General features: G+C 49.0%; 1 protein-coding gene across 1 annotated transcript; it reads right to left on the bottom strand.

Annotated features, from left to right (window-relative positions):
• Positions 1-22,760: 22,760 nt before the first annotated feature.
• CLDN3 (claudin 3) lies at positions 22,761-24,033 on the bottom strand. The gene has a single exon (XM_040260999.1). The coding sequence runs from the start codon at positions 23,793-23,795 to the stop codon at positions 23,136-23,138; it is 660 nt and encodes a 219-aa protein (XP_040116933.1). The 5' UTR covers positions 23,796-24,033; the 3' UTR covers positions 22,761-23,135.
• Between the last annotated feature and the right edge of the window lie 959 nt (positions 24,034-24,992).

The following is a 24,992-nucleotide window of genomic DNA, read 5'->3' as shown; positions in this document are numbered from 1 at the left end:
GCACATCGTGCAGGGATGTCACCCCGTTTTTGGAACCCTGATGGGCTGCCATGTTCTCTTCCTTGTCTGGGCTAATGGTGGCAGTGGCGACGTCTCAAGTCTCAGCTGGCTTCCGCAGCAGTCAAGCCTTCAGCAGTTACAAGAGTAGCTGCTCTTTCTAAGGCATTCTGCTCAGAAACCATCAGGAGAGGGACTTCCTTGGTGGTCCAGTGGCTAAGGCTCCATGCTCCCGATGCAGGGGCCTGGGTTTGAAACCTGGTCAGAGAACTAGATCCCACATGCTGCAACAAAGATTCTGCATGGGCTTCCCTGGTGGCTCAGTGGTGGAGAATCTCTGCCTGCAATGCAAGAGATGCCAGTCTTATTCCTGGTCTGGGAAGATCCCACATTTTACGGAGTAACTGGTCCTCTGCGCTGTAACTATTGAGCCTGTGTCCTAGAGCCCAGGAGCTGCAACAAGAGAAGCCACCACAATGAGAGGCCGTTGAACTGCCACAAAGTGTAGCCCCTGCTCGCCGCAAATAGAGAAAAGCTCGTGCAGCAACTAAGACCCAGCACAGCCAAAAACAAGCAAATGAAATTATATATATATATACATGATCCTGCATGCTGAAACGAGGATTGAAGATCCTGCATGCCACAACTAAGACCAAAAACAGCCAAATAAATAAATAGCTTATCTGTTTAAAAACAAACAAACATCAAGGGGAAATTCCCTGGTGGTCCAGTGGTTAGGACTCTGCGTTCTCACTGCTGAGGATCCTAAGTCAATTTCTGTTGAGGAACTAAGCTCCTATAAAGCACGTGGTGCGGACCAACCAGGCACCCCCAAAGACTACACTACACACCTCCCTTCAGGTCCTTACCCTGAAAGAGGAAACAGACAGAACAGGCTTCATCTTGAAAGCAGGACTCCATCTTGGGCCGGACTGTAGACTTTAAGCTCTATTCCTAGTACCTATGGAAACGACATACAACTGGAAAACCAGGCCCCCCGGATGGAAGAACCCCAGGGCTCATACCTAGACTCTCTATTGCCTAAAAGAATACCCTAATTATCTGTGTAACCAAATAGAATCATAAATTTTAGTATGCTTACTGGGGTATGACCACAGGTCTATTGATAAGTGTCCACTGTTAACTACCTAGGCTTAAGGCATATGAATCGCGGGTTAACTTTGTATCTTTCTCTTCCTTTGTTCAGACTATTTTCAGGGAATTTGGGGAGGTGGGTTTGGGCACATACACTTAGGGCATATAAGGTTTTCACAAAAACTGGTTGGGGTCCTTGGTTAAGAGGTGACTCTGCCTTGGGCCCGCCGGTGTAATAAGCTGCACTCCACTATCTGCATTGTCCTTCTGAGTGAGCTTGTTTCCCGGAACGCGTGGCTACAACAACCCCTACTACTCCCCACTGGGATGCTGTGTTGTTTTTCAGTCGCTCAGTCGTGTCTGACTCTTTGCGACCCTGTGGACTGCAGCACACCAGGCTTCTCTGTCCTTCACCATCTCCCGGAACTTGCTCAAACTCATGTCCGTTGGGTCTGTGATGCCACCCAACCATCTCGTCCTCTGTCACCCACTTTTCCTCCCGCTTTCAGTGCTGTGCCACCATCCAAATAGTCAGTTGGCCATCCTCCACATCTTTTAAGGTCCAGGATAACTGCCACCTCTTTCTCAAACCTCTCCAGATTTCCCCAGTTGAAACTAATCTCTTCCACCCCATGTTCTCAAAGCATTTGTCAAGAGTCCGGCCTTCTAATAGGCTGGGGGTTCCTGGAAGGCCCGGGTCATGTTTTGTTCATCTGGTGCAAAGAGCAATAGTAATTTTACTTAATGATCATGGAGAGAGTCAGTTACTAACTGAGGCTTAGGTGTCAGTTAAGCTGGTGGCTGGGTCACCCCTTCCAGGCCACGGTACCTGGGTGAGCCAGGGTTACACTGGCTTCTCCCCTACCTCCTTAGGACAAGCCTGATGGAGTCAGTACAGTTACAAGCATCCTAATTAAATGGCCTCATCAATGCCTTGCCTAATAAAGTGGCACCCATCTTGAGCCAGCTGGTGACAGGTGGGTGTTTTGTTCTAATCTGGGGAGGGCTCTGAGGTCACTGGGGACTCTAAACACACCAGGTGGTGTAATCATTTGTTGCCAGCATAGTCATTAGGGGAGTGAGGAGAACATCTGAGCCTTGGAGAAGGGGTTGGCCTAAGGTCTGGGAGGGCTCCTTGGAGGAGAACAGGCAGGATGTTTTTCTAGAATTGGTGGGTAAATGGGAAGGGGGTTGACGTCATGTTGGTGATTCAGAAGCGTAACATTTCAAAGGTGGTTTCAAGTAAGTCCCCACCCCACTCTAGCCTGCTGTCTAACTGGGTAACCTGAGCCTGGCCCTCAGCCTTTGACCATCTGCCTCCGGCCGGGACCCTGGGTCTAGGGGCAGAAGCAGTCTTGAGATGTTTCTGAGTCCTGGGCCCCAGCTGTATCACGTGGCTGGTTAGGGCCTGGCTGTCTGGCAAGCAGAAAAACCAGTTGGCTTGAGGTTGTCACTTGAACACTCCAGAAAAAGCTGTGGGGCCAGGAGAGGGGTTTTTGCTACCTCGGAGGGACTCTGCTGATGGAGTGTTGGGGAGGGGTCCACCTGAGGGCTGCCCACCCCTCCCTCCCAGCATGTCAGGAATGGGCCAGTGGACTGGCTGGTGGTTGGTGAGGGTCTCCCTCTTGGGGAAATGGCAAGCCCCTGATATACTGAGGCTGATGTAAGGGAAGAAGCGAGTAGAAGGGGTACAGAACGAGGATGCTCTCTGTCTGCGATGGTTCTCCACTTCCGCATCTCTGTTCCCAGTGGTCCAACCTCCCTGGGAAGGGAGAGGGTGTTAGCATCCTCATTTTACTGCTGAGAGAACGGAGACGTGGGTGGGTGAGGTGACCCAGCTGCAGTCATGCAGCCCCTGCCTGGCCCAGCCCAAAGTCCTTCCCGGGCTGTGTGACTCCCAGTCAGTTCTCCGGGTATTTCATCACCACCCATCTGGCTGGGGACAGAGAGCCAAGGAGGTGGGGCCTGCAGCGGCAGGGACGCTGAGGTGTTGAATGGGTTAAGACAGGGAGGCGGATGTCCCTTAACCGCACCTGGCCCAGTATCGGTCACGTGGCCGGGGTTTCACCTGCCCCGCTGAGCAGGGACAATCAAGCTGCTTGTTTTGTGATTGATCACCATGGTGACAGGAGTGCCCCGGGGGAGGTCACCAGGGCAAATTCCTGCCCACCCCCCACAATTGCCCCATAGGGTAGGGGTGTCAGTCAGTCAGGCTGGGGTCGCTGAGGCTCCTGAGAGACCCCTTACGGTTTCCCCTGGGTCTGTCCCCGTGGGTGCCCCCGCTCACCCTGTGACACCCGGCCTGCCTCTTCCCACACTTCTCATCCTCAACCCAGCTTCTCTCTTCCTAGATTTTGAGCCCGAGGGTATTAAACTGCCAAGACTTTGTCTTGTTTAATCCACCCAGGAGCAGTAGTAATCCTCTGTGCCTCCGCCCCACCACACACACACTCAGGAAGCACTTTGAGAACATTTGCTCCTGTGTGCCTTCATTCGATAATCAACAGATATTCTAGGAGCCTCACGCCTTTATAGACACGGGCACTGTTCTAGAGACCGGGGAGGGTGTTTCCTCAGTGGCTCAGGCAGTCAAGAAAGATCTGCCTGCAATGCAGGAGAACTGGGTTCGATCCCTGGGTTGCGAAGATCCCCTGGAGAAGGCAACCCACTCCAGTATTCTGGCCTGGAGAATTCCATGGACAGAGGAGCCTGTCCGTGGGGTTACAAAGAGCTGGACATGACTGAGTATCAAGCACCTTTCTGAAAACAGCCAGTGAACTGAACAACAGAATAATCAACCACACCACAGTGGATGTGTGTTAGTGAGAGCTTCCCTAGTGGCTCAGTGATAAAGACCCCACCTGCAATGCAGGAGACCCGGGTTCAATCCCAGGGTCGGGAAGATCCCCTGGAGAAAGAAATGGCAACCCACTCCAGTATTCTGGCCTGGGAAATCCTGTGGACAGAAGGGCCTGGCCAACTACAGTCCATGGGATCGCAGAGTTGGACAGGACTGAGCGACTGACACACATGCCTGGTTTGTTGAGTATTTCTTTTCTTTGGAGCAGATGGCGGGGAGGCTCCTGGGGACCCATGTAGAGGAAAGAGACTGCACGTTATCCTCCAGTCCTGCTGTCCAGAACACCTCTGGGGACACTTTCTGCCACCTCCAGGCCTGACCTGTAATTCCTCCCCTCTAAGCTTCCTGCCGGGCCCCAGCTCCTGCTTTCGCTCACTGGCTCCTTGCTCCAGAACCCCCGACAGGCCCTGCTAACTCTTGTCAACATGTTTCCTACCTCACGTGCAGTCACTGTACTCCCAATAACAGCCTCATCACACACACAGATTCTTAAAGTAGGTGGAGTGAGGACACCTCCTCTTTTGAGGGTGGAGGAGTCTGTGTGTTTTGAAAGCCAGCAGCCTACACTCCCCTACACTCCCCTTGAGACACAGCAGCCAGCATAACGCACATGAGCCTCCTCTGCCTGCATTTTGGAGCTTTAATTTCATTTTGGAGCCTCTTGTGCCAGGCACTAGAGGTGCAGGGGAGCGCTCCGATCCACTCACACACCTGGTGGTGGGGAAGTCGTGAACCACACGCCCAGTAAATATGCAAAGGAGAGGGAGCGCATCAAACTGAAGAATGTGACTGGCCCTGCAGAAGTAACGCTTGCATGGAGATAAGGAGAAGGAGTGGGGCTCAGTCAGGGCTGCTCAAAGGACTCAGTAACCTCTGTGACCAGGTTACAGTGGAGGACGACGTTCCAGAAGTGGGGACTCCATGTGCAGGGGCAAAGCCATCCTGTTTCTCAAGATTGAATCAGGACTCATTCCTGATGTCTCCTTCCTTACCTCCTCCACCCCGAAGCAGTCCCTCACCTACTTCTGCTGATTTTTATCTCCCAGATGTCTCTGAGGTCCATTGGCTTCTGTCCATCTCCAGGGCCCCATCACTCCCCTCCATCACTGTCACCTTCTCGCTGGACTTGTCCATTTCAGTCTCCATAGTCATTTCCCTACACAGCAGCAAGCTTGATCTTTCCAAACACTTATTTCTATGTTAATCCAGTTTTCTCCCTCCCTATTTTTTTGTGCTCTGGGTTCTGTGTTCAGTGCTTCTGGGGATACATGTGGCAAACATTGTTCAGTTGCCCAGTGGTGTCTGACTCTTTGTGACCCCGTGAACCGCAGCATACAAGGCTTCACCATCTCCCGGAATTTGCTCAGACTTATGTGCATTGAGTCAGTGATACCATCCAATCATCTCATCCTCTGTTGCCCCCCTTCTCCTACTGCTTTCAATCTTTCCCAGCATCAGGGTCTCGAAAGAATAGAAAAGCTGCTCTCTGTGTTTCAAAACCTGAAGTCCAGAGGGGAAGAAGATGCCTCAGTAGGGTTAAGTATCTTGGCTAAGAATGCCAAGGGGGTTCTGCCACTTACCTCTTGGCAGGGTCACCAGAAAGAAGTGGCTCAGGGGTTTACTAGGCAGGCAAGACCATAGGCAGCTTGCAAAATCATTCTCAGCTCTGACCCCAAAGCAGACACAGGGCAAACCACAGGACCAAAAAGGTCCGGGGGACAAGGTGGTGGTGTTTTAGCAAGGATCACTGTTGCCTGAGGGCTGGATACTGTCCAGCCTGGGCCCCCTCCCAGCCTCCTCCCTCATCTACCGGCTTCTCCACATGTGTGTGCTTGCTAAGTAGCTTCAGCTCAGTTCAGTTCAGTCGCTCAGTTGTGTCCGACTCTTTGTGACCCCATGAACTGCAGCATGCCAGGCTTCCCTGTTCATCATCATCTCCCAGAGTTCACTCAGACTTATGTCCATTGAGTCCGTGATGCCATCCAGCCATCTCATCCTCTGTCATCCCCTTCTCATCCCTCCCAGCATCAGTCTTTTCCAATGAGTCAACTCTTCTCATGAGGTGGCCAAAGTACTGGAGTTTCAGCTTTAGCATCATTCCTTCCAAAGAAATCCCAGGGCTGATCTCCTTCAAAATGGACTGGTTGGATCTCCTTGCAGTCCAAGGGACTCTCAAGAGTCTTCTCCAACACCACAGTTCAAAAGCATCAATTCTTTGGCGCTCAGCCTTCTTTACAGTCCAACTCTCACATCCATACATGACCACAGGAAAAACCATAGCCTTGACTAGACGGACCTTTGTTGGCAAAGTAATGTCTCTGCTTTTGAATATACTATCTAGGTTGGTCATAACTTTTCTTCCAAGGAGTAAGCGTCTTTTAATTTCATGGCTTCAATCACCATCTGCAGTGATTTTGGAGCCCCCAAACATAAAGTCTGACACTGTTTCCCCAACTATTTCCCATGAAGTGATGGGACCAGATGCCATGATCTTCGTTTTCTGAATGTTGAGCTTTAAGCCAACTTTTTCACTCTCCACTTTCACTTTCATCAAGAGGCTTTTTAGCTCCTCTTCACTTTCTGCCATAAGGGTGATGTCATCTGCATATCTGAGGTTATTGATATTTCTCCCGGCAATCTTGATTCCAGCTTGTGTTTCTTCCAGTCCAGCGTTTCTCATGATGTCCTCTGCATAGAAGTTAAATAAGCAGGGTGACAATATACAGCCTTGACGTACTCCTTTTCCTATTTGGAACCAGTCTGTTGTTCCAAACCCCATGAACAGTATGAAAAGTAGCTTCAGTCATGGCCAACTCTTTGTGATCCCATGAACTATAGCCCGCCAGGCTCCTCCATCCACGGGATTCTCCAAGCAAGAACACTGGAGTGGGTAGCCGTGCCCTCCGCCAGGGGGTCTTCCCAACCGAGGGATTGAAACTGCATCTCTGTGTCTGCTGCGTTGGCAGGCAGGTTCTTTACCACTAGCGCCACCTGGGAAGCCCCCCGCCCCACCCCCGTCCACCATACCCCCAGCAAATCTGACCCTGCTGAATATCCTGGAATTGTAGCCCAGCCTCAGAAAGACTGAAGTTCAGCCTCTTTCTAACTGCCTCAGCAGAATGGAGCATCAATGGAAATAACGTTATTGCATGGCTCAGTTTATGGACTGACTTTCATAATTGCCACAACGCCATATACACAGACTTCCTTTATGAATCAACAATCCAATAATTCATTCCACAAATATTTACCAAGCACCTGCAGTTACCAAATATGAATTTTAGAGCCAGGGATGTGGCAATTACGTGGCCCTCTTCCTCAAGGAACACAAAAAGGCAACCCCCACTGCCAACCTATCTACTCTCAAGTGGGGAAGACAGGCCATCAACAAAGAAACAAGCAAATAAATATGTAAGTACAAATTAAGTTCAGTTGTGCTGTGTTCAGTAGTAACAGGGGTAGAGGATATTAAGTAGGGTGATAAGGAAAGTTCTCAGGTAAGATCAAGTTTGGAGGATAAGAAGGAGGCAGTCATACAAACATCAGGGAAAAGTGTTTTAGGCAGTGGGAATAGTATGTGCAAAGGCCCTAAGGTGCACAAGACTATATCTTGTTAGAAGAACAGAGAAGAAGGCAGAGGAAGCTCAGGCAGAGAAAACAAGAGGAGAAAGGCATATAGGAGGTAGGCTAGGGTGGGTCCATGTACGGGTCCATTATTAAAGAGAAATGAGAGCCAGTAAGGGTTTAAGTAGGCGTCCCTGGTGGCTCAGTAGTAGTACCATTCTGGTATTATTGCCATGGACAGAGAAGCCTGGCAGGCTACAGTCCATGGAGGGCACAAAAGAGAGGACACAACTCAGCCACTAAACAACAACAAGAGTTTAAGCAGGGAGAGACATATTTTCCATTTTCTTTTATATCACTTGTATTCTAAAACTGTGCCGGGCAGCATCCGGGATCTTAGTTCTCCAGCCAAGGATGGAACCTGTGCCCCCTGCATTAGGAGCACAGAGTCTTAACTACTGGGCTGCCAGAGACTCCCCTGCATGAAGAATTAGATGGGGGAGGAAAAAAAAAGAATTAGATGGGTAGAGAGGAAGATGGTATGAAGGAAAAGGAAATCAAGGACAACCCCGTTTCTGAGGGTAGTTGTGTCATTCATAGAGATGAGGAAGGCTGGAGAGGAATTTTTTCTTTTTTTCCCTCTAAAGCGTACCAATAGTAAGGGAGAATCCAGAGTTCCACTTGAGGTATGTTAAGTTTGCGAAGCCCGTGAGATACCATGAGAGTTAATATGTACTGAGTTTAACATGCCAAGCTACATATTCACTGACTCATTTACCCCTCATGATGACAGTGAGAGGGTATGTGTATTGTTCAACCCCTCCTTTAAGAGCTGAAAGAATTGAGCCGCAGAGGGGTTAATTAATCGCCCATGGTCACACAGCTTGGAAACTGCAGGGCCAGGATCCAAACCCAAATAGTTGGGCCCCAAGGGCCACACTGTTAACCACTGCCCTTCACTGTCGTTGCGGCACCTTGGGACACAGGTGATGCAGGTAGTGGGGGGCCTGGAGGAGAGGTGTGGGGGCTGGAGGATGTTAAAGGTGTGGGGATGGGAGAGACGGAGAGACACTCAAAGGGGATGATGGCGCACTGGAGGAAGAGAAGAGGACCGCAGACAGAGGATCTTGGGAAGGCGACACAAAGGGATAAGGAGGGGATGTGTAGGGGGAGGAGGAAGGCCAGGCGAGGCTGGTGTCACAAAGGCCAAGACAAGGGAGAGTTCAGAGGAGGAGAGAGAGCAATCAGCTGTGTCAAAAGTTGCTGAGAGCATTTAGAGTACACTCTGGATAGAAAAGTTAAGTGACCGTTGGCCATGGCAACCTGGAGGCCTCTGGGACCTTGCCAGGAGCAGCTTGGAGTGGAGAAAGGAAGGGTGGGGGCAGGAGCAGACAGGAGTGGCCGACTGGCAAGTGGGGAGGAAGCAAAAGCAGGGGTGAGATACCTCTTGACATGAACAGAGAATTGGGCGGCATCTCTTTGGAGACGTGAAGGCAAGGAGACTTTTATTTTTTTAAGATGGGAGATATTCAAACATGTTTATATGTTGATGTGAAGGATATAGTAGAGAGTGGGTGGAGTTTGACAATGCAAGAGAAAGAAGGTATTTCAGAGGGAGATTTTTTTTTTTCTGTCTACCTTTTAAAATTAAAAAAATTTAATTTATTTTTATTATTTATTTATTAGTCTTTATTTATTTAATTTACTTTGTCAGATCTACCTTTTAAAATTCTTCTAAATTTTATTTTGGCTGTGCTGCATAGCTTTCGAGATCTTAGTTCCCTGACCAGGGATCGAACCCAGGCCCATGGCAGTGAGAACCACCAGACCACCAGGGAATTCCCTGGCTCTACCTTTTAAAAAACAACAACACCTTTTTGTGATGGAAAATTTTAAAGCATACCTGAAGGGAAATAAGATCACCATCACCCATCACCCAGTTTCAACAATTGTGATGAATTCAACAATTCAACAACTCAAGGCCAATCTTGTTTCATTTGTCCCCATGTATCTCCTGTCCCATCTCCGCATTATTTTGAAGTAAATACCACACATTATACTATTTCATCTGTAAGTTCTAATGTTTCTCTAAAAGCTTAGGACTTTTCTGTTTTTTAAACATAAACCACTGTATCAATTACATCAGGGATCCCCAACTGCTAGGCCGTGGACCAGTATCAGCCTGCGGCCTGTTAGCCACCTAGCCATACAGCAGGAGGTAAACGGCTGGCCAGAAAGTGAAGTTTCATCTATATTTACAGCTGAGCTCTCCTTCCTTAATGTGCTTGAATCATCCTGAAACCATCCCCTCACCTGTCCATGGAAAAATTGTCTTCCACGAAACTGGTCCCTGGTGCCCAAAAGGTTGGGGATGACTGATTTGTGTTAGTCCTTCAGTCATGTCCAACTCTTTGTGACCCCATGGACTATAGCCTGCCGGGCTGCCCTGTCTGTGGAATTCTCCAGGCAAAAATACTGGAGTGGGTTGCCATTCCCTCTCCAGGAAATCTTCCAGGGATCAAACTCAGGTTTCCTGCATTGGAGGTAGATTCTTTACTGTCTGAGCCATCAGGAACAGTAACTTATACACTTTAAAGAGTAATAATTCCTTAATGTTATCAATTATCCCCTTAGTGTTCACTTTTCTAATTGTCTCACAAATGCCATACTTTATTTTAACAGGTTGAATCTGGAATCAGTTGAGACCCATATCTGTGGTTGGTTGATAAGTCTTTTGTTCTTTTTTGATCTATTGGTCCCTACACCTCATTTTCTTTTTTTAAAGCTTTTTATTGTTGAAGAATCCATTTGTCTGATAGAGTTCTCCGCATCTGGATTTTGTTGACTGTATTCTGTGTCTGTGTTCCTCTCTCTTTTGCATGTGCTGTAAATTTATCTTCTGATCAAGAAATTGACAAGATTTAGAATTCATTTCGGTGAAAGCAATGGCACCCCACTCCAGTACTCTTGCCTGGAAAATCCCGTGGACGGAGGAGCCTGGTAGGCTGCAGTCCATGGGGTCGCTCAGAGTCAGACATGACTGAGCGACTTCACTTTCACTTTTCACTTTCATGCATCGGAGAAGGAAATGGCAACCCACTCCAGTGTTCTTGGCTGGAGAATCCCAGGGATGAGGGAGGCTGGTGGGCTGCCGTCCACGAGGTCGCACAGAGTCGGACACGACTGAAGCAACTTAGCAGCAACAGCACAGTTCATTTATTTATTATTTTTATTTTTGTTTTTCTGCTAGACTATTTAACAAGAGATGTTGAACTTGATTCTTCTTTTATGGCAGCCAAGTCATACTGGTTAGGACACCTTTGGCTGGAAACCCCAGGTCAAACCAGCTTAACCAATAAGAAAACCCACATCTCCCACAACTAGAGATCTAGAGGAACTTGAGAGCCCCAAAGAGGAGGCAGTTACTTGGTAGAAAATGTTTCCAGGGCTCTCAGGTTCCTCCTCTCCAGATAGAGGTCCTCCTCATTGGGCTCAATCCTCAGACTCGTTCTCTTTGGGGTTCAAATTGGTGATAGAATTCGATGTCACCACCTAAAGAACGCCTAAAGAACGTCTGGGGAAAGAGGGGAGTGATTTCTTTCTTAGGCAAGTGGGGGCTGCCTGCTGCCTGGCAACAGACCTTCCCTTCTGTCTCATTGGCTGCAACTGTCACATGCCCACTCTGAGCCAATAACTATGGAAGGAAGAGACCAGCCGCCAGAGGCTTAGGCTAATCAGGAGTTATCATTGAAGCTGGAGGTGGGGGTCTGTTCCAGTTATCTAAAAATGTATAAGGTGAATATCCTATATCCTTGGACACTGAGTATTTCTGAACAATATTACTTAGAAGTGGAATTGCTAGATCTCAGACTTTTTATATTTATAAGGTCTTTATTTTTTATAGAAGTGGTCAAATTGCCCTCCAAAAAATCAGTTATTATATCAATATATATACTGCACCAACCAGGGAAAAGGAAAACAAGAGTCAAAGGAGTGTAGTGGTTAACAACTTGAGTTCTAGCAAATCAGATACTTGGGTTCAAAGCCCAGCACCTCTGTGTGATATCTGTGTGAAATCTGGACAACTAGTATAACTTCTCTGTGCCTCAGTTTTCCTATCTGTAAAATGGGGGTGATGATAATAATGCCACTTGCAAGTCAACACTTGCACTTAGAAATTGTTAGTTATTATTCTATCATGTGGGATATCATCAAAGTGCAGGTTACTGTCCCCAAATCCATTTTCTACTCTTGCCTGTGTTTCTGGGAGGCTCACCTTGCAGGATGTATTAGCCCTGCCTTCTGGCTTCTGAAGGTGAGGAGAGAGGGAGATGCTGGCCTGTTTGTTTCCCCTGCTGCTCCCTGGTTTGCTGTGGTTCCAGCAGAGGGAGTGTCCTCCTACAGCTGTGGCTACTGTCTGGTAACCCACAGCTCATGTTTCAACCTGGCTCCTGTAACTCGGCTTCCTCCTATTGCTTCTTTAGGCTTAGGGGTGATAAAGGGTCCCCACGATTGTTAGTTTCTTTCTTTTATTTTGTTAGTTTCTTGATACCTCAATATTCTTTACTAAATTCCCTAGCTCTACCCATGCCTCTCTATAACATAGCCCCTCAGTAAAGTCTCTTTAAAACACAGCATGTGAGACTTTCCTGGTGGTCCAGTGGTTAAGAATCCACCTTGCAATGCAGAGGACTCGACTCCGATCGCTGGCCGAGGAACTAAGATTCCACATGCCACCGAGCAATTCAGCTGGCTCACGGCAGCTACTGAGCCTTTGTGCTGCAACTCCTGAAGCCCACAAGCCTGGAGACCTCGCTCTGCAACGAGAAGCCACTGCGATGAGAAGCCCGTGCACCGCATCTAGAGAGTAGCCCTCCCTTGCTGCAACCAGAGAAAGCCTGAGCACAGCAAGGAAGACCCAGTACAGCCAAAAATAAATGTAAAAGTCAAAAATGAAAAATAACAGGGAAAAATTGATTTCGCCTAGAGAATTTAGAGAAATACCACTAAATAGGGAAGCTGTGCATCCTTTCATACATTTATTAGGATAAATAGTTATCTTTATAGTTGCTTCTTCTCCTTTGCAGATTATTCTTTTGGATTGCTATACTTTCTCTTATTGTTTGGCAGAATGCTTTTTTTCTCTAATGAAAAGTTTTTTTAAATTAGAGGATAATTTCTTTACAATATCGTGATGGTTTTTGCTGTGTATCAGCATGAATCGACATTAGGTAAACGTATGTCCCCTTGCTCCTGAACCGCCCCCCCACCACCACCTCCCTCTCCATCCCACCCTCTAGGCTGTCAAAGAGCACTTACTTTGGGAGGAACTCTTCATATTAGTTATTTAAAACATTTTTTTCTGTTACATATGATGTAAACATTTTCTCCCTGTTTCTTGCTTATCTTTGACATTTGTTTATTTTTCTCTGCTACATAATTTTTAATTGTGGGAAAAATACCACACAGTGTGAAATATACCACCTTAAGTTCAGTTCAGTTCAGTTGCTCAGTCGAATCTGACTCTTTGCGACCACGTGGACTGCAGCATGCCAGGCTTCCCTGTCCATCGTCAGCTCCCAGATCTTGCTCAAACTCATGTCCATCGAGTCTGTGATGCCATCCAACTATCTAATCCACTCTTACCCCTTCTCCTTCTGCCCTCAATCTTTCCTAGCATCAGGGTCTTTTTCAATGAGTCAGTTCTTCGCATCAGGTGGCCAAAGTATTGGAGTTTCAGCTTCAGCATCAGTCCTTCCAATAAACATTCAGGACTGACTTCCTTTAGGGTTGACTGGTTTGATCTCCTTGCAGTCCAAGGGACTCTCAGGGGTCTTCTCCAACACCATAGTTCAAAAGCATCAATATACCACCTTAATCATGGGGTATAGTTCAGTCATTTTAAATAAATTTATATTGGTGTGAAACATATTCAGAATCTTTTCACCTGAAAATCTGAAACTATAATCATTAAAAGACAACGGCCCTTTTCCTTCTCTTCCTGCCCTTGGGCGCTATGATTCTACTTTCAGATTTATCATTGAATTTGACTATTCTATGTATTTCATGTAAGTGGAATCATACAGTATTTGTCTTTTCATGGCTGGATTATTTCAATGTAGCATATGTCCTCAAGGCTCATCCATATTATAGCGTATGTCAGAATTTTCTTTGTTAAGGTTGAATAATATTTCATTTTATGTTTATACCACATTTTGCTTATCCATTCATTCATAGGTGGACAATTGCATTCCATCTCTTGACTGTTGGGAATAGTACTGTGAACATAAGTGTGCAAATATCTCTTCAAAACCCTGCTTTCAACTCTTTGGGGTATATACCCCGAAGATCATTGGATCTTATGGTAGCTTGTGGAGTGGCTCCTCCCGGCCGCCGCCCCTGGCCTCACGCGATGGGTAGCTCCTCTCGGCTGCTCACAATAAGCTGTGGAAAATTCTGAAAGAGATGGGAACACCAGACCACCTGACCTGCCCCTTGAGAAACATATATGCAGGTCAGGAAGCAACAGTTAGAACTGGACAGGGAACAACAGACTGGTTCCAAATAGGAAAAGGAGTACGTCAAGGCTATATATTGTCACCTTGCTTATTTAACTTATATGCAGAGTACATCATGAGAAACACTGGGCTGGAAGAAGCACAAGCTGGAATTAAGATTGCTGGGAGAAATATCAATCACCTCAGATATACAGATGACACCACCCTTATGGCAGAAAGTGAAGAGGAACTAAAAAGCCTCTTGATGAAAGTGAAAGTGGAGAGTGAAAAAGCTGGCTTAAAGCTCAACATTCAGAAAACTAAGATCATGGCATCCGGTCCCATCACTTAATGGGAAATAGATGGGGAAACAGTGGAAACAGTGTCAGACTTTATTTTTTGGGGCTCCAAAATCACTGCAGATGGTGACTGCAGCCATGAAATTAAAAGACGCTTGGAAGAAAAAGTTATGACCAACCTAGATAACATATTGAAAAGCAGAGACGTTACTTTGCCAACAAAGGTCCATCTAGTCAAGGCTACAGAGAAGGCAATGGCACCCCACTCCAGTACTCTTGCCTGGAAAATCCCATGGGTGGAGGAGCCTGGTGGGCCGCAGTCCATGGGGTCACTAAGAGTCAGACACGACTGAGCGACTTCACTTTCACTTTTCACTTTCATGCATTGGAGAAGGAAATAGCAACCCACTCTAGTGTTCTTGCCTGGAGAATCCCAGGGACGGGGGAGCCTCGTGAGCTGCCGTTATGGGGTCGCACAGAGTCGGACACGACTAAAGTGACTTAGCAGCAGCAGCAGCAGTCAAGGCTAGGGTTTTTCCTGTGGTCATGTATGGATGTGAGTTGGACTGTGAAGAAAGCTGAGCGCTGAAGAATTGATGCTTTTGAACTGTGGTGTTGGAAAAGACTCTTGAGAGTCCCTTGGACTGCAAGGAGATCCAATCAGTCCATTCTGAAGGAGATCAGCCCTGGGATTTCTTTGGAAGGAATGATGCTAAAGCTGAAACTCCAGTACTTTGGCCACCTCATGAGAAGAGTTGACTCATTGGAAAAGACTCTGATGCTGGGAGGGATTGGGGGCAGGAGGAGAAGGGGATGACAGAGGATGAGATGGCTGGATGACATCACCGACTCAATGGACGTGAGTCTGAGTGAACTCCGGGAGTTGGTGATGGACAGGGAGGCCTGGCGTGGTGTGAATCATGGGGTGGCAGAGTCGGGCACAACTGAGCAACTGAACTAACTGATGGTAGCTCAATTTAAAGTTTCTTACTCCCACACTGTTTTCCCCAGTAGCTGTACCATTTTACATTCCCACCCACAGTTCATAGAAGTTCCGATTTCTCCATATGCTTGCCAACAGTTGTTATTTTGTGGGTTGTTGGGTTTTGTTTTTTTTTTTTTTTTGAGTTTTAGGAATTCTCTATATATTCTGGATATTAATCATATATCAGATATATGATTTGCAAATATATTCCAAATCCATCCTGTGGATTGCCTTTTCATTCTGTCCATAGTGCCTTTTGATGCATGAAATTTACATTTTCATCAAGTCAAATTTGTCTATTCTTTTCTTTTGCTGCCTGTGCCTTTGATGTCACATTCAAGAAACTGTCACCAAATCCAATGGTGCAAAGTTTTGCCCCACATTCCTCAAAAAGTTTTATTGTTTTACCTTTTATGTTTATGTCTTTGATCTAGCGTGAGTTAGTTTTTGCATATGGTGTTCGGCAAAGGTCCAACTTCATTCTTTTGCTTGCGGCGATCCAGGTGAAAAAATTGTTCTTTCCTTGTTGAGTTTTCTTGGCATCCTTATTGAAACTCATTTGAGATTTTTGTGTGTATATGAGTTTATTTCTGAGTTCTCTCTTCTATTTTATTTGTCTCTATGTCTGTCTTTATGCTGGTACCATTCTGATCTGATTACTCTAACTTTGTAATATTTTGAAATCCAGAAGTACAGATCCTTCAACTTTGTTCTTCTTTTTGGCTATTCAGTTCTCTTGAGATTCCATATGAATTTCAGGATGAACTTTTCTATTTCTGTAAAAAAAAAATTGGTATTTTTCGTTGTATTGAAACTGTAGATCACTGGGTGACATGGATCTCTGAGCAATTATAAGTCTTTCAATTCATAAACATGGGATGTCTTTCCATCTATTTGTGCTTAATTTCTTTCAGTAGTATTTTGTAATTTTCAGTGTACAAGACTTTCACCTCCTGGCTTAGGCTTTATCTCTAAGACTTTTATTCATTTTGATGCTATTGTAAGTGGCATTGTTTTCTTAATTTCTTTTCGGATTATTTATTTTATATTTTTTATGCACTCAAATCTGATCATCTTTTCTTTCACTTCTGGGGTTTATGTCTTGCTTAGGGAGGCTTTCCTCAGTGTGATATTATAAAAACACTCTGCATTGTCTTCTAGTTCATTTTCTTTCGTAGTTTGTTTTTTTGTGTTAAGCCCTTAATCCATCCAGATTTTCAGTGAATTGCCAACTCCCTAGTGATTAGAACGTGGACAGAAGGCAAAGTGGAAGGATAGGGACTGCAAAACGTGTTGGGACTTCCCTGGAGGTCCAGTGGTTAAGACTTCGCACTTCCGTTGCAAGTGGCATGGGCTCGATTCCTGCACCCTGCACACTGAGACCCTGCACCCTGCTGCACGGTGTTCGAGCCCTGCAGCCCCGCATAGCGAAAAGTTACCTTAGAGGCTGGATGGGGAGAGGGAAGGGAGGAGGAGCAATATAGGGGCAAAGGATTCAAAGGTACCAACTACTAAGTGTGAAATAAGCTCTAAGGCTATGCTGTACAACATGGGGAATATAGTCAATATTTTATAGTAATTACAAATGGAGTATAACCTTTAAAAACTGTGAATCACTATATTGTACACCTGTAACTTATGTCACGTTACTGTGCATCAGCTGTACTTCAATAAAAGAAAAAATGTGGGGGCTGGAACAACTCCAGGGGCTCCATTGTTGGGTCTGGGAAGGAGGCAGTGAAGGGCCTGGTATACAATACCAGCCAGAGAAATTTGGCTTGAATTGTAATTCCATGTCCCTATTCAATCTTTTCAATCTTTTCTCTTGCTGACCTGTATACAAATTTTCTACTTCAGCCAGGTTGGACTCCTGACTTCTGGCCTGACTCTATGCCTTTGTCCAGTCTGTGATTCCTGCCTCGAAAACCTTTTCCTCTTAGCTCTGCCCATCTAAGGCAGATATGTTCAATTAAAGTCATAAGAGTTAGTATCTTTAACCTGTAAAAGTTTTGCAGTTCCATATAAATATAATAAATATATCAAATGAAAAGCAGGCAAAGGCTATATCAAGGCAAGTCATAAAAAGAAATAGTCAGTCTATGTATCAGGCAGTCAATTTAGGTTTGCTTTGTAACCCAATTTGTATTTGTCAAGTTTCTACTTCATAAAGGAACTCTCCTTTATACTTTATGAAGAATGCAAGGATAAGCAAGACTATTTCCATGATCAATAAATTTTACAATCTAGAGAAGAGATAGGACAGTACACAGATTGACCGTAATAGACAAGAGACAAAAGAAGTCTTGAAAAAGGAGTCCAAGAAGAGAGAGATTATGCAGCGTTCAGTTAGAAGAGTTAATAAAGGGACTTTCCCGGTGGTCCAGTGGTTAAGAATCTGCCTGCCAATGCAGGGGACATGGGTTTGATCCCTGGTATGGGAAGATCCTACATGCTGCCAGGCAACTAAGCCCACACGCCACAACTATGGGGCCTGTGTGCCCTGGAGCCTGGGCTCTGAAACAAGAGAAGATACCGCAGTGAGAAGCCCGCATACCGCAACTAGAGAGAAGTCCCTGCTCGCTGCAACTAGAGAAAGCCTGTGCTCAGCAACTATGACCCAGTGCAGCCAAAAATGAATAAATAAAAATTTGAAAAAGAGGGGATATATATAAACTTAGAGCTGTTCACTTTGCTGTACAGCAGATACCAGCATAGCATCCAGGAAGATGTCAATAAATACACTCCAATAGGGATTAATAAAAATTAATACGAAGTAATAAAAATTGATAAGAATTAATAAAATTACTGGACTGTGTTAGTCACTCAGTCGTGTCCAACTCTTTGCAACCCCATGAACTATAGCCCACCAGGATCCTCTGTCCATGGAGTTCACCAGGCAAGAATACTGGAGTGGATTGCCATTTCCTTCTCCAGGGGAACTTCCTCAACCCAGGGATGGAACCCTGGTCTCCTGCCTCGCAGGCAGATTCTTTACCGTTTGAGCTACAGGAAAGTCTCCTCCATCAGTGTAGGTAAGTAGTTTTGATCAGAACATTGTCTAGATTTAACAAAAGGTCAATTAATGTTAAAAAAAAAAAAAGAACAGGGGGAGGATTGAGAGTATCAAGAGGGAGTCTAGAGATGGGAGATTGTCTTGAGGCTGTTACAGAAGATGGTGACAGCCTGGCTGGAGTCCCGGCAGTACAAGCAGGGAAGACGAGATGTAATGACAGACTGGTAGTTGGCAGGAGGCGGCAGGGCCTGCAGCCGAGCCTTGGGGGTCTCCTTGTGCAAAGCCCGCCTTGCAGAGTTCTTAAGGGGATCAAATAGAGGAGGGACAACATCCCCCTCTTTTACAGAGGAGGGGGAGAGCTGGCCAGTGACTCACCCAAGGTCCCTCAGCAGGCACCAGGGCCAACGCCCTTGCTCTCTCTACCTGCTCTGCGGTGCATACTTGGCAAGGATGACCTTTCATGAAGCCCTGGCAGGGCAGGGAGAAGGAAAGTACTGTCTGTTCCTCCAGGCCTGCTGCAGACCTTGAGGGAGCCACAATAAACGCTGTGTTTGTTTGATAAAGCACTTGGCTTTTGGTCTCAGTAGGAGGAAGAGTTAGAACAGGTGTGGCGAGCCCAGGGCAGCCTGCAGCACAGGAGGAGGGTGGGATGGGACAGAGCCCCAGGGCCTGGCAGGGGGCTCCAGGGGCCGTGGATTTTGAAGAAATCCAAGGACTTTCTCATGACCCAACCATCTCTCTCATGTTCCCAGACTCCTGCCTGGCAGAATACACCAAGATCTTTTTTTTTTTTTTTTTTCTCACCAAAATTGTAAGGATACCAGCTCACACTAACTGAGGTCTTACTGTGTGCTTAGCTTTGTGGCAGGCGCTTTTCATGCACACAGACATGCCATCATTCCATCAATGGGTGCTGACTGCACTGGGTGCTGCAGACAGAGGGAAACTTGGGACAGTGTCCCTGAGCCGGGGAGATGACCTTCTGTAGAGGACATTTCACAAGAAACAGAACAACAACATAGTGTAGTATGTGCTGTGATGGGGTGAAACTAGACTGCTTAGGAATCGAGAGGATGGCTGAGCTAATCCTCAACACAGCATACCCATTTTGCAGATGAGGAAGCTGAGGCTCAGAGAGCAAACTGCCTTACTTATCTGGCTAGTTTGTTTCTGACTTATTTTCTTGTTTAAAAATTTTTTTAAAATTTTATTATTGGAATATAGTTGCTTTATAATATAGTGTTAGTTTCTGCTGTATGATAAAGTGGATCAGCTATATGTATACATATATCCCCTCCCTCTCAAGCCTCCCTCACACTCCTCCCATCCCACCCTTCTAGGTCTTGACTAATTTTCTTCTTCAGGAGATGATACGGATAAAAACGGGGATGGAAAAGACAAGTTAGAGGCGGGCCTCAACCCCTATGTTGAAACGACAGGAAAACTGAGACCCAGGAGGGAAGGGAGTTGTGCACAGTCTCACAGGAAAAGGAGTGGGTCCCACCTGACTCCCAGTCCAGTCACACCAGATGGCTTTCTCTTCGCTAGTGGTCTCAAGATTTCCTGGGACCCCCCTCACATGGGGCCCTTTCCAACGTGTGGTTGGTATGCTGCACACTCTAACCTCTCTGTTCAGACTGGAAATTCCAGAAAGAATAAGAAGAGGTTGAGTTAGGACAGATCCAGAAGTCAGGCAAGGATGTGTGTGCGTGTTGGGGTGGGAAGGGTACCTCACTACCCACCAGGGGATTCCAGTCTTGGGGAGAGACTGGGGAGCCAGGGGAAGATCTGATGGGGTCTGTCTCCCTTCTCTGCCCAGCTTGGGGGTGCCAGGATGGACCACGGTGGGGCTGGTTGGCTCTGAACCTTAGGCTGCAGCGCAGCTGGGAGGCCTTGGGTCCAGGCTTCCCTCTCGAAGCCAGTGGTAAATGAATAACCTCGCTCCTGCCTGCGGGGCCCTCCAGGACGGAGAGCCACCTGGTGCCCTTCAGTTCTGGCTCGGTGCCCCTGGCCAGAGACCATGGTGGTTCAGATGTAAATCCCTTGGCCCCTTCTGCCTACACCCCCAAATCCCACCCAGATAGGCCCAGAGGGCATGTCTGCTCAGTTCCTCCTGCCCCTCTTCTGCTAAGCCTCCTTCCTCTCTGAAACTTTCCCTCCAACAAAGCCCCCTCTCCTTCACTGACCCTCTTCTCTGAGTCCCTTCCCTCCCTTCCCCCCAACTCAACCCCCTTCCCCAGAGGCCTCCCCATGAAGCCCCTCCCCTCTTGCTAAGTCTGTCCCCTCTCTGAACCCAGGTCCACTTCCTCCAGCTCTTCCTGGGATCCGTCTCCATCACCCCCTCCCCACCTTCATATTTACAGCCCTCTCCCTCTTTCCTTTCCCCAGGCCAGAGGACTGGTTCCCAAAGAGGCCTGGGTTGGAGAGAGAGTAATGCCAATGGCAAGCCCTTTCCAGGAATCTCCTAAGAACGAACACTCTAAAGCCAGGGTGCTCTTACAGTTTACAGTAACCTATTTCCTCTTCTTCTGATAATAAAGCACAGTGACTTGTCAGTTGTTGTTTAACAAGAGGAGAATATTTTGGACCAATATAAAGCATTCTGGGAGTTGGTGATGGACAGGGAGGCCTGGAGTGCTGCGGTCCATGGGGTCGCAAAGAGTCGGACAGGACTGAGCGACTGAACTGAACTGAACTGAAAGCCTTCTACTGAAAAATCTGCCTGCCCCTGGGGCCTTTTGCTTTCTGCTTTGCTGCAGGTCAAGAAGTTCAAGATACAATAACTTTGACATAATTGCGAGCCTCTACAATCCCAAATACCTGTCCTGGGATAAATACCTGTCCTTGCTCTTTTGCAAGTTGCTCTCCTGGCCTGGAAGCCGCAAATCTCTATGACGCATGGCCTACATGTTCTGTTTCTGCTTCTCATCTCCCACCCATTTGTCTGTCCACTGTGTGCGGCGTCAGGCCTCTTGCTAAGGCCACCAGTGACCAGCTCAGTGATCTGAATTCTCAGGCTTCTTGCCTGAAGACTTCCGCAGCCTCCGACACCATTGCCAATGCCCGCCTTCTTGAAACTCTTTTTTTTCTCTTTAGTTTCTAGACTGACCTCATCTACTTCCCTGGTTTCGGTTGCCATATGTATCCTAACAACAGCAGGTTTACCACTCCTGAGTTCCAGATCTCTATATACACCCTGTCTCTTCCTGGACGTCTCTGCCTGGAGGTCCCACAGGCTGGCCAAACTCTGTTCACTCACAGCTAAGCCCATCAACTGCCCCCAGCAACCTGGTCCTATTTTGGTAAATGGTATCACTGACCTAAGGCAAAAAATTTGGGTTAACCCAGCTTTTTCTGCTGTCTCTCCCCACATACCCAAATGGTTCTCCAGCCTGGCTCTGGCTCATCCTGCCTCTTTCACAGCACTCCCTGCCACCCTCCCCATCAGGCGTGGTCCCCTGTTCCCCCATCCCTACTTTATTTCTGGGCTGCATCCTCTCACATGATGACAGCTGCACAGCCTCTAGGACGGTCTCCTGCCTTCATCCCTCCACCTGAGTCCCAGTTCCGCAGGGCCAGCTGGAGAGGTTATTCTAGAGCATAAGTCTGATCAGGTACCTCCCTTCCACAATTTCGGTAACAATCCAGTACAATCCAGGGTCTGTAATTCTGCACACGAGACTCCCAAGTGACTTGGCCTCTCCAGGGCCCCATCACCACTTCCTCCCTCACCTTGCTATCTACCCAGCCAGGTGAAATCCCACTTTCCTGGCTCTGGACACTGGGCCCCTTTCCCACTGCCTGAACCTCCTACACCTTCTCCGAGACACAAGTGCTTCCAGCCTTGTTTACCTTAAGTATTAGAGTGTCACCAGAGAGTTCTGAGTACCCCCTCCCCCCCACCTACCCTTCCTTCCCTCAAGGGTTTCAGGGGAAAAAATGAGGCCCCTCTCTCTTCTCTCCTCCTGGGGACACAATTCTACCCAGTTTCCTTTGGTGGTGTGTTTTACCAAAACAATAGATCTTTTTGTTCTCCTTTCCCAAATATGAAATCATAGCATTGAATGTGCTCTTTCACACACCGCAGGGCGATTCAGGCATTGGGGAGTGCTTTGGAGGGCTGGTGTCCCAGGTGCAAACCTGAAGGGGGTCCCTGACATCCCCCCACCTCCTCCATGCCCAGGAGTGCACCTGCCCGCCCCTCCGGAGTGGGCCTTCCTTGTCTGAATCCCCAGTGAATAGGCCAAAGGACCAGCTAGCTAGTGAGTACCCAGCTCAGTTTACAACTTATTGAAACTCTCTAAGGTTCATCCCACAGCCGGAGCACAGAATTCAGCCAGGGCCAATCCTTGGGGGTCGCACGCGGGTCGGGGGTGGGGTGGGGGTTGGGATGAGGAAGTTCTGCAAGAAGGTGGAGGCCTGTCCGCGCTCAGGACAAGGAGGCGCCAGCAACTGCAAAACGAAAGATTTTTATTGAAAAATGTCGTGGTCCCTTTTCAAAGCTGCGGGTCCCTGCGCAAAGAGAACTTTGTGGCCACAGTCCGGCCGGGCGGGCAAGTAGCGTTGGTCACCCCAGTTCCGCGCACCAGAGGGGCAAGGTTTCAAAGGTTCGTGCCGGCAGGCCCCCTGGGCTCCACAATCCTGCTCCCTGGGCCGAGGAGGGCTAGCAGCTGGGGAAGGGGGTGCCGGGCGGGCCCCTCCCAGTCCAGTGAGGGAGCAGACAGGCATCTGGGGGGCGGGGGCTGGTCTCTGATGCAAGGCTGCACGCAGGACTGGTGGGCGCGCCAGCTTGTGGGAGTGGTCGGGACTTCCTGCGGTCGCCCCATCAGACGTAGTCTTTGCGGTCGTAGGCCGTGCTGGTGCCCGTGACGGGCCCGGTGGAGCGCGGCGCCGAGTAGAAGACCTTGGTCCGCGCGTAGTTGTCGCGCGGCGGGCAGGAGCAGCAGAGCATCGCGCCCCCCAGCAGCTGCAGCGCCGACGCCGCCCAGCCCACGTACAGGGCGGAGCCCATCTCGCGCTTCTGAGCCTCGGGCACCAACGGGTTGTAGAAGTCCCGGATGATGGTGTTGGCCGACCAGGACACCGGCACGAGTGTAAGCAGGGCGGCCACCAGGAAAAGCACGCCCGCCACGATGGTGATCTTGGCCTTGGCCGTGTCGTCCTGCACGCAGTTGGTGCACTGGGCGCCCACCAGCGCCACGAGGAGCCCGAAGAAGGCCAGTAGGATGGCGATGACGATGAGGGCGCGGGCCGCCTGCAGGTCCTGCGGCAGCGCCAGCAGCGAGTCGTACACCTTGCACTGCATCTGGCCGGTGCTCTGCACCACGCAGTTCATCCACAGGCCCTCCCAGGTGATCTGCGCCGTGATGATGCTGCTGCCGATGAAGGCCGTCACGCGCCACATGGGCAGCGCGCAGCACACGATGGTGCACAGCCAGCCCAGCACAGCCAGCGAGGTGCCCGCGATCTCCAGGCCCATGGACATGGCTGCCGCGCCAAAGCCGGCTCTGCCGGGCGGCTCCACGTGCGGGACGACGAGGGGCCGGGGCCGCTGGGGCCTGGGCTGGAGCGGCGGTGCCGCCGACGGACTGACTCCCCGCTTGACGGACGGACGGACGGACAGACACAAGGGCGGCGCGCACTAACGGCTCCGCTCTCCCGGCTGGCGCAGCGGCTGCGCCTGCACCTGCCTGTGGCTTTGTAGGCGGGCGGCTGCGACTGGGCTGGCCCCTAGGAAGGGGCCGGTTAGTCTTCGATCCCGGCCCAGCGCTCCGGCGGGGGAGGGAGGGGCGGAGCCGCGCTCTCCCAGGCCTGGGGACAGTGACGTGGCCCCCTTCTCCCTTCACTAAAGCGCCCCGGGAGGAAGCACTTGGCCAGGAGTGGCTCAAGGCGCCAGGGTGCGGGCTGCCGAGAGGGCGGGGCCGAGACCTGCGCCCCAGGCCCTCGCTCCTGCCCACCTCGCCCTCACCCCAGCGCTCGGAAAGGAATTCTCCGAGGGATGGGGTGAAAAGCATAACCTGCTTGACACTCCACCACTCTACCCGCAGCAAGGAGGCGTGGGGAGGGGGGTGCTGCCAGCGGCCCGAGATCCGCGGGGAAGGGGCGGGCAGTGTGGGCGTGGCCAGCCAGCTGTGGGCGTGGCCCAGAGTTTACCAGAGTGGGCCTCTGTCCCCGGAGCCGCGCACCTGCTCCTGGTCCCCCTGGCTCCTGAGGCAGCGCTCCTCCTTGCGCGCGCTCTCGGCCTGATCCAGGCCCATGGGACTGCCAGTCCTGGTCGTCTGGACTCAGAAGCGGGGGACAGCCCGCAAAAGCGCCCTGAGGGACACGCCTGAGCCAGTGCTGAACTCAGATTCTCTAGCCTCTCCGCAGTTCCCAGGTCTTCACCCTCACAGTGTCCCTGGATCCCTTTCGCTGAGCTGGCCTCGCCTCCTAGAAACACCGCACCCGCACCCTCCTCCTACAAAGCCCGGGTCCTAACCCGGGGGAGCCAGTACCCACCTTATTGAAACGATGGTGAGAGGCCTTTGATCCCGGCAAAGGTGGGAAGTCAAAGACATCTCTAATGGCCTTGCTCCCACACCTGAGCTATCCCTCACCTTGTTCTCTGTCCTACAGAGGTGACCTTGGAGATTCTGTCCCTCACTTCCCCTCTCCTCAGGACCCCCACCCTTGCCATGTCCTC

The sequence above is a fragment of the Oryx dammah genome, unplaced genomic scaffold (assembly GCF_014754425.2).
Source record: "Oryx dammah isolate SB20612 unplaced genomic scaffold, SCBI_Odam_1.1 HiC_scaffold_2, whole genome shotgun sequence".
Taxonomy (NCBI): Eukaryota; Metazoa; Chordata; class Mammalia; order Artiodactyla; family Bovidae; genus Oryx; species Oryx dammah.
This window is presented reverse-complemented; position numbering and strand designations above follow the sequence as displayed.